We start from the raw sequence: 12,857 nt of genomic DNA on the forward strand, positions 1-12,857 counted from the left end.
GTAATGAAACCTGCCCTTCTGCGCTCAGTGATAAAACACGAATGGTGGCTTGAACATTTTCTGCCCCACACTGATAAAATTTATGGCACTTGGACAATCAGTCAGGGCAATGAAATCTCTCTCTCTCTCTCTCTCTCTCTCTCTCTCTCTCTCTCTCTCTCTCTCTCTCTTGCTTTTCTCTTTCCCCCTTTCTCTCCCTCTCCCTCTCCCTCTGTCTTTCTTTCTCCTTTATTTTTTATCATCAATCATTTCAATCTGACTTGATTCGGTAGTGACAAATTGGGGTTTTAATTTTGACTCTCTTTACAGTAAGTGAATGAATTAGAAACCAGCCATATTATTATGTTGCACTTTTCCCTGAGGGATGTTGTGTTAAAGGGGGTCCACCCACACACAGACTATGCACTGGCTCAGAGTTGAAATGCATTATTTGTCTCTAATGATCCTTTTCTCCCATGCAGGACTCCAGTGATAGGCCAGAATGCCATGCCACTCCTTACACACCTTTGCCCAGAGGATCCAGAGATGGCAAGAATCACAAAGGTAGGACCATGCTTCTCACGTGTGTCCAGACTGTCCCGAATACTGCATTTGCTTGAATGTGAAAATCTGTGTGTGGACATCCTTGCCAGGGAGATTTATCAGGAGACTAAACAAAGGCACCAAATGGGACCCTATGCATGGTTAGATGATTAAAAAGAAAATGGTGTCTTACACAGCGGTAGGCGAATATTAGCAGAATGTTTAAATTCTCCTGGAGCAGTCAGCTAGTCAAGGTCTGACAGCAGAACAGGAAAAAGAAAAATGTTTATGGCGTTGGGTGGCGCTGACGGAGAGGAAGTGGTATTTATGCACGAGGCATTCATCACCGGCGTCATCCGCCGCACACACACCTGAACACCTCCTCTCTCTCTGGACACCCCGCCAGTGGCTCTCCTGTGTGTGTGTGTGTGTGTGTGTGTGTGTGTGTGTGTGTGTGTGAGGTCATCTGTGCGCTCCACAGCCCCTCACCAAGGACAGATCTATTTCACAAAGGCTGACCCGCATCTTTCAAATGCGGCGGAAAGAAACGTCCGGCGCTTTGTCAAAATCATGTTGCTTGAGAATAGTCCATTAAAAGGTGCGCGGGACCTGACATATGAAATATTTTTGCTCCCCCTTAGATTTGGGGAGGCTGACACTTACCATTTGTTATTTTTACGATACTGTACTGCAGTGTTAGATAACACAACCCTAATCTTTGTCCTTCAGTTCCCTTTAGTCCACAGGCTTTATCATGGGCTTTTTATTTATCTTGACTTATTACATATTCTATTTGCTTAATGCACTGCCTCCATCACTGTAACTCTTTTATTTGCATTCACCTTTGACTGCATGATAAAAACATACTTTAATGAAATGGCAGAAAAGGGTTCTGGAGCAAACACGATGATTTTCGCTGTGTTTACATTTTTCTCATTTTTTACGAGTGGAAATCTTCACCACCACATAATCACCTCTGCTCAGTGCACATGTAAAATGTACCTTGTAGCATTCTCTTAAAGACACTGGCACACACACACAAAAGACCCCCCCCCCCACACACACACACACACACACACACACAGACACACACAAGACCTACAGTACATACACAGACACATGCAAACAAATACATACACACACACACACATACACACACAATCCCCAGTCCCCTCCCGTTGCAGTGGCTTAGACACTGCATGGCACTAGCCGACGGGATTAGAGGCTGGCCTGACAGCCTGCTGTCTGATACTGAGAGGCTCTGTGCGATTTCTCAATATCTCTACAATTGATGTCACCTGCACCTAGGCCCCAGAGCCAACGTGCCAACGGTAATTATAGCAGCCAGGAGGTCTCAGGAGGGGAAGAGTGCTGGCAGCTCAGTGGCCAGACCAGAGAGGAAAAGAGCAAGAGACAGGGAGAAGGGGGGCAGGAGAGAGAGAGAGAGAGAGAAAGAAAGAAAGAAAGAGAGAGAGAGAGAGAGAGAGGGAGGAAAAAAAGGGAGGACAGTGTGGCTTTGGGGATCAGCCCTGTCTGGGGCCGTTTGGAGTCAAGTAAGGGTAGACAAGCAGGGAGCCGACAGACCGAGGCTCAGCCGGGAGGAGAGAGAGGGAGAAAAAAGGAAGAGAAAGAAGGAGAGCTAGAGAAGGAGAAGAAAAGGAGAGACAAGAGGGGGTCTGCGCAGGGAGGCCATGTCTCGGCGCAGACGTGACACGAGGGCAGACTCCGGCGGGCAGCGAGGAGGCCGGGCGAGTGGCCGCAGGAGCCTGCTCTACTGTCAGCTCGGGTTTAAAGTCCCCAGCGTCCAGCGCAGCAGCTCCCAGCACAGCCAATCACCAGCCACCAGCGCCCAATGGATGCAGTCATTGTCTGACCCGAACACTTTCCTAGGAGGGCTTTTGTTATAAAGATTTACGAGAAAAAGGACACCTTGTACGCAGTGTATTACGTAGTCTGTATAGCAGTGGTTTATTCTCTCCATGACCCTAGCATGAATAATTGAAATAGAAATATACGGTGGCTTCCCCAGATCCTCTGGACATTCGGAATGCACTGGCCGCTGTCTTTGATACCGTCGTGTATATTAAGAAAGGCAGATCGGGCTGTCATCAATCTTCTGTTTAGGCAGCTACATGTACATGGAGACCAAAGCAAGTGAAATTATACTCCTATATCAGGCCTGCCGCCTCCCTGTGCTGTTATTCTGGGCAGGGCTCCAGCTGTGTTGTATGTATGTATTTTAAATGGCACACAACTGTTATTAAAAGCCCTGGAGGAAAAGCAGCCTTCAAAGAGAAATCTGCACTGACGACACCCCAGAGACGCTGCACTTTTTCTCCGCTTCGCCTGCAGTTTGCTTTCATTATGGCTTGGCACGGGCTCGCACGGCCAAACAGAACATATCTGAAGAATAAACTGTTTTACAGTCACGGCAACAACAAATAAACAAACATCTGGAACCGCTCAGCGCATTCCATTAAAGGCGCTGCACGTTCCCCCCCCCCTCCCTTCTTTTGCCAAAAAAGTGAAAATAATGACAAATGGCCTGTCGTGTGGACAGGGAGCGGCCAGATGACGGAGCTGTGGGTGCTAAGCACTGACTCTTAGAGCTCAGCAGGACTGGGGGATCTCTACACCTGCTGCTCCTCTCCCGCTCCCCCATTACCCTACATCTGGAGAGCACACATCACTCATTTGCACAAAGTTTGGTTGTCACGCTCACGTTGTTATTTAAGCAACAGGGCTAGTTTGATAGGCCACTGTGAATATTTATGCCCAGAATCTGTCTGTTAGTAGAAGCAGTCGATGGATGAGCGTGGCTGGTATTTAGTACTATGAAATGGCTCTTACCAGTTTATAAGGTGAAGCATATCAAATAGCCCGTAGCTTTGCCTCTGGCACAGTTGCCTTACAGGAAGAGCTCTCGGCCCCGCTGTAAATGGTTTGTGTTCATTCATCAAATCTCTAGGCATAAACTGAAGGCCAAGCCTGGTCCACTGATGGTTCTTTTCCATTCATCTCAAGGCTTCCTGTGATGCGTCAGAGTATTATATGGAGGCTGTGGCCATAAAATGGCTCAGGGAGAGTCCGCCTGCCTCTGGTGTTCCTTATTAAAGTCCTCTACGTGCTCCGCGGGACATTTCAGACGGACGCCTGATGAGGATAGCAGTGGCATCTCTCCCCAGATGAGGATCATTCTCATACTGAAGACAAATGTTGGCCATGTCTGTTGAGCGGGGCCTGTTGTTTAATATGGAGAGTATCAGCGCAGCCATTAACCCATTCCTGCTGCTAGGACTTCAACTCAAAAATCACATAACTCTGTTATTTGATGAAGTATATGGCACATCTCTTGTGGCATTTAAGGTTGTTTAGAAGCATTTAGGAGCATTTGTAAAATTATATTCAAATGCATGTGTCAGTATAGACATGGGTGAGGTGAGGAGGTTATTAGGATGTTATTGTGTGTCTGACAAAGTGACTAGTAGGCTGGTCGTTATCACACTGAATGATGTGCAGTCACTGTGTACCTGTAGCAGAAAGACACGTTAACACAACGTCAGTCATGGTGATGAATGTTAGAGGAACAGACTTTTGTAGGACAGCCTTCCTGCCACAAAAACACACAAAAGCTCCAGTGCACTCATGCTAAATGCTCTTTGTCCCATCCATTTGAGACTCTCACTTGAAGTCAGGAAACATTATCTGGTTTTATAGCATAAACAGTACCTGCCTGTGGTCTGCTCTGAATGTCTTTTTTTATAAGCGCTGTGCTTTCTGGTGTCCTTTGTGTCTGTGGACTGATCTGATATTGCTCCTCTCCAGGGGCTGTGCTGGGCCTCCCAGGAGTGGCTTGGCTCAGGAACATGAATATCCATTAGTCTGGCCATGGAGATTAATGATGGTCCAGGAAGCGCCAAAAGAGTTTTGCGATCCTTCACAATGCATCTAAAACACTCAGCTGTCGGCCCCTCTGAAGGATGGGAATCTGGGCTTTTATTTTATTTTATTTTATTTATATATTTTTTTCGGAGTGGTAGTCGTGTGGGGTACGGCAGGCCTTCTTTATCGCAGTGCTGGAATGCAGCGCTAGGTTGTCTCGGTACGGAGCGGGATAGATTAAAACGCCAGGGAAGACTTAACTTCCTTGACAGTTTAAACTGCTGAACTCTTGGCTTGCCATTTCCCCAACTGCTTTGAGATTGTTTCCTTTCCACAGTGTCATTATCCGCCAACGAGAATGGCACGATGCTCACTGAATAATTCTGTTTTGTGTCGGGTTTGGGGAAATGTCATTGACACCATTGTTTTTTTCCCCTGGTTTCTCTTTTTTTGGTCGAACTTTCCTGTTTGATGTAGCTGAAGTGAACCTCAGGAGCCTCACTTCTAAGACTCCCTTTCTAAAGAGTGTTTCAAGCACACATGACAGTGGCAACTTAGCGCTCGCATTTGCTTGGGTTTCATTTAAGAGATTTGTTTTAGTTTTGTGCAGTCATTTGAATATGAAGTAAACACAGCCTGTTTGTTAGGCGTGTGTTAATAAACCATGTTTAAGTCAAGTGGTAGAGGCTCTGAAGTGGCTACGATGGAAGCAAAGGGGTGAAAAAAGTAAACAGGCTCTGATAAACTGCGCCTTTTGAAATGGAAGGTTATGAGGAGAGGATATGTTCACCTGAGATGTCATAGAACTCACGGCACTTGATCATTAAGGGTAACAACCAACTACAGCACATCTATTTATACCCGCCGTGTACTTGGCTTTGGGGAGTTAAACGATTCGTCAGCCTGTACTGAGAAAGTGTCAGGGTGATGGACAAGGGCATGAATGTTTGCCAGCTGGTCCCGCCCGCTCGCAATAACATTCTTGTGGTACTCGGGACCTTGGTCTGATTCCCAGCAACGCTGGCGCTTCCTTGGAACATGACAGTGAATATATCACACAAATGGATACCCCATGCTCATGTTATAATCAGCTTCAAGAGTGATTGCTAATGCAGTCAAACCATTATTCACATGGCGGGGTGATTTGCTGCTCGGCGTTGGGGACATCGGAGACGTTGGCTTGTGTTTCCCGCCGTGCTTTTAGTTGTGCCAGAACGTTAGCACAGGTTAGGTACGGCTTTCATGGTTTCGAAACGTAGGACTTTATCATCGTAATTTATGAGAGGAACGGCATCCAGATGGTTGGCGTTTTTTTTTACGGGAGGTGGGAGGGTGTGTGTGTGGGGGGGGGGATCGATGCTGGGTCCTCGAGTTTCTCCAGGACTGCCTGGTCTGAAAGGGACAGCCAGGCGGCGGGGTCAAGGCCTCCTCTCTCAGCACTCCAGCACAGACGTGGGGAGAGCCCTGGCACAGGCCGAGGAACTCGAGGCAAATCCGATCTGTGCACACTGAACCACTTCTTGTGTTCTAGCACTGGTGGAAGTGAAGGCCAGTGGAAATATTTAACAAGACATTTCTCCCTCACAGGGGGCTTGAATGTGCCATAAAGCAGTAACTCAAGACTTTGGGAAGATGTGCTCCCAAAGTGGTGTGTGTGTGTGTGTGTGTGTGAGTCATATTTGAGAAAGTTTTCTGTCTCTCTGTCTCTCTCTCACACACACACTATTTCTCGCCTGTTGTTTGTGTGAACAGGAAGCATGCTGCGATTTGAATTACAAATGATGGCAATTAGTTGTATGACAGTGTCCATCATTCTACTTTAATTGTGCGCTACATGTTTATCGGGCCTATTAATCACTGAAATCAGATCTGGGGAGATGTCCCCCCCAGTGGGCTGACGTCCCGTGTGCCGACGCGCCACCTCGTCTGGGATCTCATGTTGCCGTGGCCTCGACATCGTCAGCACTAAGTCAGGCTTGTTCACACCAAGCACCATTTGTGGCCCACTTATGCTAAACAGCAATAAAGCACATTTTTTAACCAGCTGAACATGATGAGAGAAAGGCGCTTGTCACCTTGGGACAAGATGGCATTCTGGAGTGATTCATTGGTATGGTTTTCGTGCTCAGATGTTCTTCCAGCTATGTTGCTATCGTGGTACAAGAGGCCGGGCTCATCTATCAGTTACGGTAGGCTCCAGTGAACCATTGTCTGAACCGTTTCTTGTTCAATGGTGAATTCTGTGATTTATCGTCACCTGTCTCAACTTCAATACACAATCACAAGACACTTACACACTCATGTCTGGACTTGGACTGATGTGTGAATATCAGCAGCCTGATGAATGGCTCTAATAATTTCCTTTATTCATCTCATTCCCCTCTAAGTTGCACACTGCATTCACTGGTGTTGTTTGAAGGGAGGAATCCCATTAATATGCCATCAGTGGGAATTTGAGTTAATTCCTCCTCTATGCTAACAGTAAAAGTATGCTTCTCTGTGTAATGCCTAATGTAATTTTCATTGATATCATTTTAATTGAAGTCAGCTTTTTGGGCTCACTTTGCTGTTCTTAAGCACTTTGCAGACCCTATAAAAATGTGCCTTTCATTTTTATTGTTTTAACCTTTGATTTTTGTAGAATATTCTGCACTATTCTACTATCTGTAGAATATTCTATTCTGGACTAAAATAACAAGGTCAGCAACATGCTACAGTCTCAAGCAACCTTTTAATCTGTCACAATGATTTGTTTATGAAGTTGCTGTGAACAGACTGAGCAGGTTTCTCCATCACTGTAATACAGGCTGACAAGTTATTTTACTGTCATAATTTGATTGGGTGATCATTTTTGACATGCTGTGTCGCTGCGAGACTATTGAGTTGACTGAGTCATGGGGGTGAGGCCTAAAAATTAATTCCAGACAGCAGTGATTTACATAAATACTTTTTTGTCATTTGTCAGGGAGAAGAGTACATTTTTTAAGAGTGTGGTGAGTGATTAACCTCACCACATCAGGTCACCTGACCAACTTGAGAACATGTCATTTTCAAATTTGGCCCTGTCATTTTTTGGCTTGTCCCATCTGAACTCAATATTGAATTGAAAGATTCAGTCACTTTTTATAAGAAACCAAATCAAAATATTTGGCAATTCCACTGATATTATTTTATTGTCAGATCTTATTTTTATTGACTGGTTTCTGTTCCAGTTTTGTTTTCTTATTCCTGCTTTTCTCCACATACGCTCTGTTCCCGTGCTAAAAGCAGTGCAGTGGAGCATGCACACAGACATGCACATTCCTATATATACGCTGGTTTGAAAAAGATACGCCAGACCAGGAAAAACCAGGGGTGATAAAGGGGGAGGTAAGTGTTTGAGATTGTACTGTAATGGAACCATTCTTAAGACTGAATCACTGCAAATGGGCCTGCCCCATGAGAGGAGATAAAATATGCCTGTGCACTTGACACCATTAAGCTATGCTAACCAGTACCCCAGGGGAGCAGCTGAGCACTGTACTGTACCTCCTCCAGCAGACTGCCATTTCCCCATCCAGCGCCGCCGCCATCAGAGATGCCCGAGTGCGATGGTGAGATGGAGAGGAAGAGAGCGGAGCAGGGGGGAACAAAAGATGAAAATGGCATTAAATTAGATGAGTAGAGATGAACACCCACGGCCTGCGGGACCACTTTCCCCGCTCGTCCTCCAGACACGAGTGTGAGAACCAGTGTTTACACGCACTGACCCAGTTGCACTTCCATGGCCGTTGCTCAAGGCCTCGTTTTTTTTCTCCCCCTCCTCCCCATGCCTCGTGGTGCTGCTGTGATTATTGTGAAGCAAATAAATGGGATGTTAAGCCCCGAGTTCTAAGATATCGTAATGGTAATCTGGGCTGCTGCCACCCTTATGCTTTCAGAATACTCCCAGCCTGAGAATATATCACACGTCGTGCTTGATTTCATTGGAGATTGAGCGGCTTCCCTCGCCATGCGTGCTGCTGCTGGCGGAGCAGGGGGGTATGGCATTAAGATAACCTTGGGGGAAAGAGACTCCAGACCCAGGGCCAGCCCTCCACAATCACTAACTAACTGTGACATTTGGGCACTGCAGCTGTTCAAGTCACTGCACAAATACACACTCAGATCTACTGAACTTTAAGCTGTGCCTAAGGTAGCCATCTTTTTTGTTTTGTATCGTTTTTGTTTTTGTTTTTGTTTTTGTTTTTGGTCTCCTTTTGGAGGCATTAGTGAATACAATTACGCCACAGTACTGTTTGGTCAAAAAGAAAGTAGTTCAAAGGTATTGGCAGCACTGCATGATAGTGAGATATGAGCTTCATAATATTTGACTTAGTTAATTCTGGTGCCCTGGAAGAACACTGCGGCTCCTATCAGCTCTGCGATCCCCAGCCCTGGTGGAGCCGTACCTCAGCTGGGGACTTCTTCATGCAGCCAAGCACATAATACGCTCTGAGCCCCTGTAACATGTACGATTATAATTAGCTTTGTCAGGTCCAAGCCCCCTGCAGCCCCCATGCAGATAATATGATAATACGTCTTCATAACCGACCGACCTTACATGCTCAATATTTCTCTCCTTATGAAGATTACATGTCAATAAAGTAATTGAGTCCCGGGGTCTGTGGCACACGAAGATTTAGGTTATTGGACTTTTCAGGGCAGTGATGTATGACCGTTATTATTCTACCTGTCAGGGGATGTGCACAGAAGCTGACGATGGTCCGAGGATGTCAGGGAGAGAGAGAGAGAGAAAGACAGAGAGGGGGGAGAGAGGGAGAGAGAGAGGGAGGAGACAGAGGGAGGAGGAGGAGAGGAGGGGGCTGTTCCTCAGTAGCAGGCAGCGTGGTTAATCATTCCCTCGTTCTGTTCGGCCGTCTCCCTGGCTGCATGCTGAAGCAGGATGTGTCATATTAATTAACAGAAGTAGAGATTCAGTAAACTCCTGTCCATTAGATGGGGTGCGGGGAGGCAAGGCCTTAATGGATGTTCAGCAGTTTCTCATTGTTATGTCATGGCTGTCATAGATTCCTGTCTGGTGACATCATTTGTTTTAATTCAACCTGCTTAATCTTCTCCTCCTGTCTCCCCACCTCTCCTCCACCATGATGGGGGCATCAAATGAAGCCTTATTTTCTGCTTTATTATGCATTGCCTGCTGGAGATATGCATCTAAATCTTTGGGCAGCTTTGTCAAGTGTCCATGAGGTTGATACCCAAATTGAGAAGCTGTTTTGAAGCACCCAACAGAGAAGGTAACCTCTCCACCCAAGCCTGCAGAGAGAAAGAGAGTCAGCCTGGTGTTAAAGGATGTTTTACCATGTCCCTTTGAATTAGGCTGTGAGATTGATATCATGCAGGCAGATGAGGCAGTCGTCTGAGTGATCCCTTCACTCCATCATGGTGACACCAGGCTTTCAGCGGAACAGTGATCCATGGTGATGGGCGCGCCCTGCACCCAGAGCCCCGCTTGCTGCCACCGTGGTGCTCCTCGGCTCGGCCCTTGTTCTTTTTATTCCCATCCCCTCGCCCTGTTTTCTGTCGCCGTGTCATGTCGCATCAGCGTCCAGCCGAGGCTGCGGCAGGCCCCAGGTACTGCTCCATCAGGCTTCAGGAGCCCCGCTGAAATGAATGTAATAAAGGCGAGCCGGAAAATAGCACGCAGCACTTCATCGCGGTGGGGTAATAAGTGTGGAGTGTGTGTGAGTGTGTGTGTGTGTGTGTGTGTGTGTGTGTGTGTGGTGTGTCTGTCATCTCTGCAGGGTCCGCGGGAGCCAGACGCGTGTCCCACGGTCAGGCAGGTGTATGCTGTCTGATCTGTGAGTGCAGTGGCTCGGAGGAGACTCAGATTGGTATTGATATCTGTCACTTGGAGGGATTGTCACGCTGCTTCATCTGAGGCAGTGTTTAAGGCATGTGGTCATGTGCTAATGGACGTCTGCCTGGGACTGAGCTCTGGTTTCCATGACCTGGCCAGGTGTTTGATGGAGTCGCCGCGCCATTCACTCTTGTGGGTTGTTGTGGTCAGGATTCGGTCACAACATTGTTGATTTGAGCCCCAATGCTACAAAGTATGATATGTGACCCTCGATCAATATTGTCCCAGACATGTTTTGACAGTTGAATAGCATAGTGTTCAGAATATCATGGTGGATGGTGGTATATTTAAAACTCTTTGATTACATAGAAAACCCAGTGGTCAGTGGGTAGTGTGAAATAATGGTCCACCTTTATTTCTTTGTTTCTTTATCCACGTTGTGTCCAGGTTCAAGTTGACATGACATGTATCTTTGCACACGTCTGCAGTTAATGCCATTTATGGTTGGCTAGTGAAAGGTGGCATAATAGACATACAGTAATGTCTCAAATGGGTGATGATTAATGAGACTCACAATCTAATATTATTCACAAAATATAAACCTGTAATATTGGTAGGAAGATTTTCTAGATATATCATTGATAGCGAAATGTCATTGAAACCATCCCATGAATAATGTTCTTGTACATTAGACAATATAAATGAACCACATGTAATATTTTCTATCTCACTGAAAATGGTCCTCTCCCTCTCACGAGTGCAGGTGTTTCAGAAGTAATCCCTGACGTGTGATATGAAGAGTGTGTGTGATATGAAGTCACCTTATCAATCACCCAAATGCACTCGACCAGGCAGAGCCCAACGCAAACGTCAAGCTTGAGTGACACTGCAGGATATTGAACTGAACATGCCCTTTCCCCTTAATGCAGTCTCTGACATGGTGCCCATGACCTGCCCGACTGCAGTCTTCCGTACAGATGACTGAGCACGGGGGCTATCCTTGGCTCGCACAGCGGTTTGAATCACTCTAATTGACCTGACAATAGACTTCATTACACATTCTTTCTCATGCTGTATTGGAGGATAATTATTATTTAATGCACACTTATTCAGACTGTCATTAATGCACGACTTGCCTCCAATGTCAAAGAGATTAAGAGTGAAGTCATCATTGAAAGATGATTAATACAATGCCGCTTTGTTATTGAATCCTGTCGAAGCGATTCAACTTTAAATGAGCAACTTTCTCAAACGCTCCCATTAATGGAGAGGCATTACTGGAATCAGCCAAATTATAAATTGCACTGTGGGTTGCAGGACCACTTATCTGCCCTCTGCTTTTAATTAGAAAGGGGGCTGTAATGATATAACTAGCCAGCCTCATAGATCCCAAATCAAACTGCCTTTTTATGGGTAGAGTTCACTAATTAATACCTAGATGGGTATTAAATTGACTATTAATGGCTAGAATGTATTAATAAGTATAGTCTCCCTTTACTTTAATTAGAGCTATATTAGCAGTGTGGTCCACTAATTGTTGTTTGTATAACAGCATAAAATATTTGAATTACTTTAAATGAAGAACTGAACATACAACTGTGTGAGATGTTCTTCAGCAGTCTAAAATGATGATGCACTAGTATTTTGCCAATTCCATGTTCAGACTAGCTGTTAGCTGCATTGTAAGTCTGTTTATGATTCGCTCATATATTGTTCCAGTGAGATTAGCGCTTTGTAAACTGCTTGAATGCAGCCTCAAATTACCATCCTCTTATCTCCTGGCCACAGAGTGTCTGTGTGGCGCACATAGACTAACTATACATAGAATAAATGTCATTGAAATTAATTTAAGCAGCCTTGAATTAGGCCTCCACCATAATCTCCTTCTTCAGTGAAAATTTATGTCCTCCAGGATTCAATTTCCTCCCTGTGCTCATAAGTTGGAGTACAGAGAGCGATAGACTTTTATCAGTGCAGCTGTTTGAGGACTTCATTAATGAGTCCTGTCACTTTCAATTCACAATATTTGACTGTGCTAATCTGGCGCGACGGAGTTGCCTTTGCAGTAATGCTACCTCTCAAGGGTGAGGCGAAAGAGAGAAATGTTAATGTGATGGGGTCACAAGAAGGAGTATCGCATTCGTATCTTTGAGCTCAATAAGAACGGTAGAACAGCTTCACCATCCCAGCCCTGCTATCATCCGTCAGAGAAAGTGCTCATTTGAGGTCACAACAGAGGGTGGGGAAAGCACACTGGAGCCCAGTTTGAAAAGGCTCCAAAATATATAGATGGGTTGTTTTTGCTTGGTTGGGAAAATCATGTGGCAAATCAACCTGGTATTGATCAGGGCTTTTGAGGCACAACCTGGCAGCCTTCGCCTGACAAGCTCTCAAGCTCCGGCAGAAGCAAATCTCTCAGCTCCCCCTCTCCTGTTGGTTCCCCTGCTCTCCCCTTCATCACAGCGGCCCCATGGCTCGCACATTCCTCCGCATTGTGTAAATGTCTGGGGGTTGGATGCTTCTTCTTCAATAAATGCAATTTGCCTTTTGAATAAAAGTCAGAGTCTGACAATAAAGTCAAAACATCCTGCCAATAAAAATCCCTGGTGTCATG

General features: G+C 45.7%; 1 protein-coding gene across 1 annotated transcript in view; it reads left to right on the forward strand.

Moving 5' to 3' along the window:
- The window catches only part of lrmda (leucine rich melanocyte differentiation associated), a 194,058-nt gene that overhangs the window by 171,774 nt on the left and 9,427 nt on the right, over positions 1-12,857 (forward strand). The window contains exon 6 of the mRNA XM_076285126.1: positions 462-543. Within this exon, the coding sequence (XP_076141241.1) occupies positions 462-543 (82 nt within the window). The remainder of the gene's footprint in view (positions 1-461; positions 544-12,857) is intronic.

Source organism: Alosa pseudoharengus, unplaced genomic scaffold (assembly GCF_046254945.1).
Source record: "Alosa pseudoharengus isolate Yale_2024_CS ecotype anadromous, Long Island Sound unplaced genomic scaffold, YU_APseudo_1.1 YU_APseudo_1.1_scf_15, whole genome shotgun sequence".
Lineage (NCBI taxonomy): Eukaryota > Metazoa > Chordata > Actinopteri > Clupeiformes > Clupeidae > Alosa > Alosa pseudoharengus.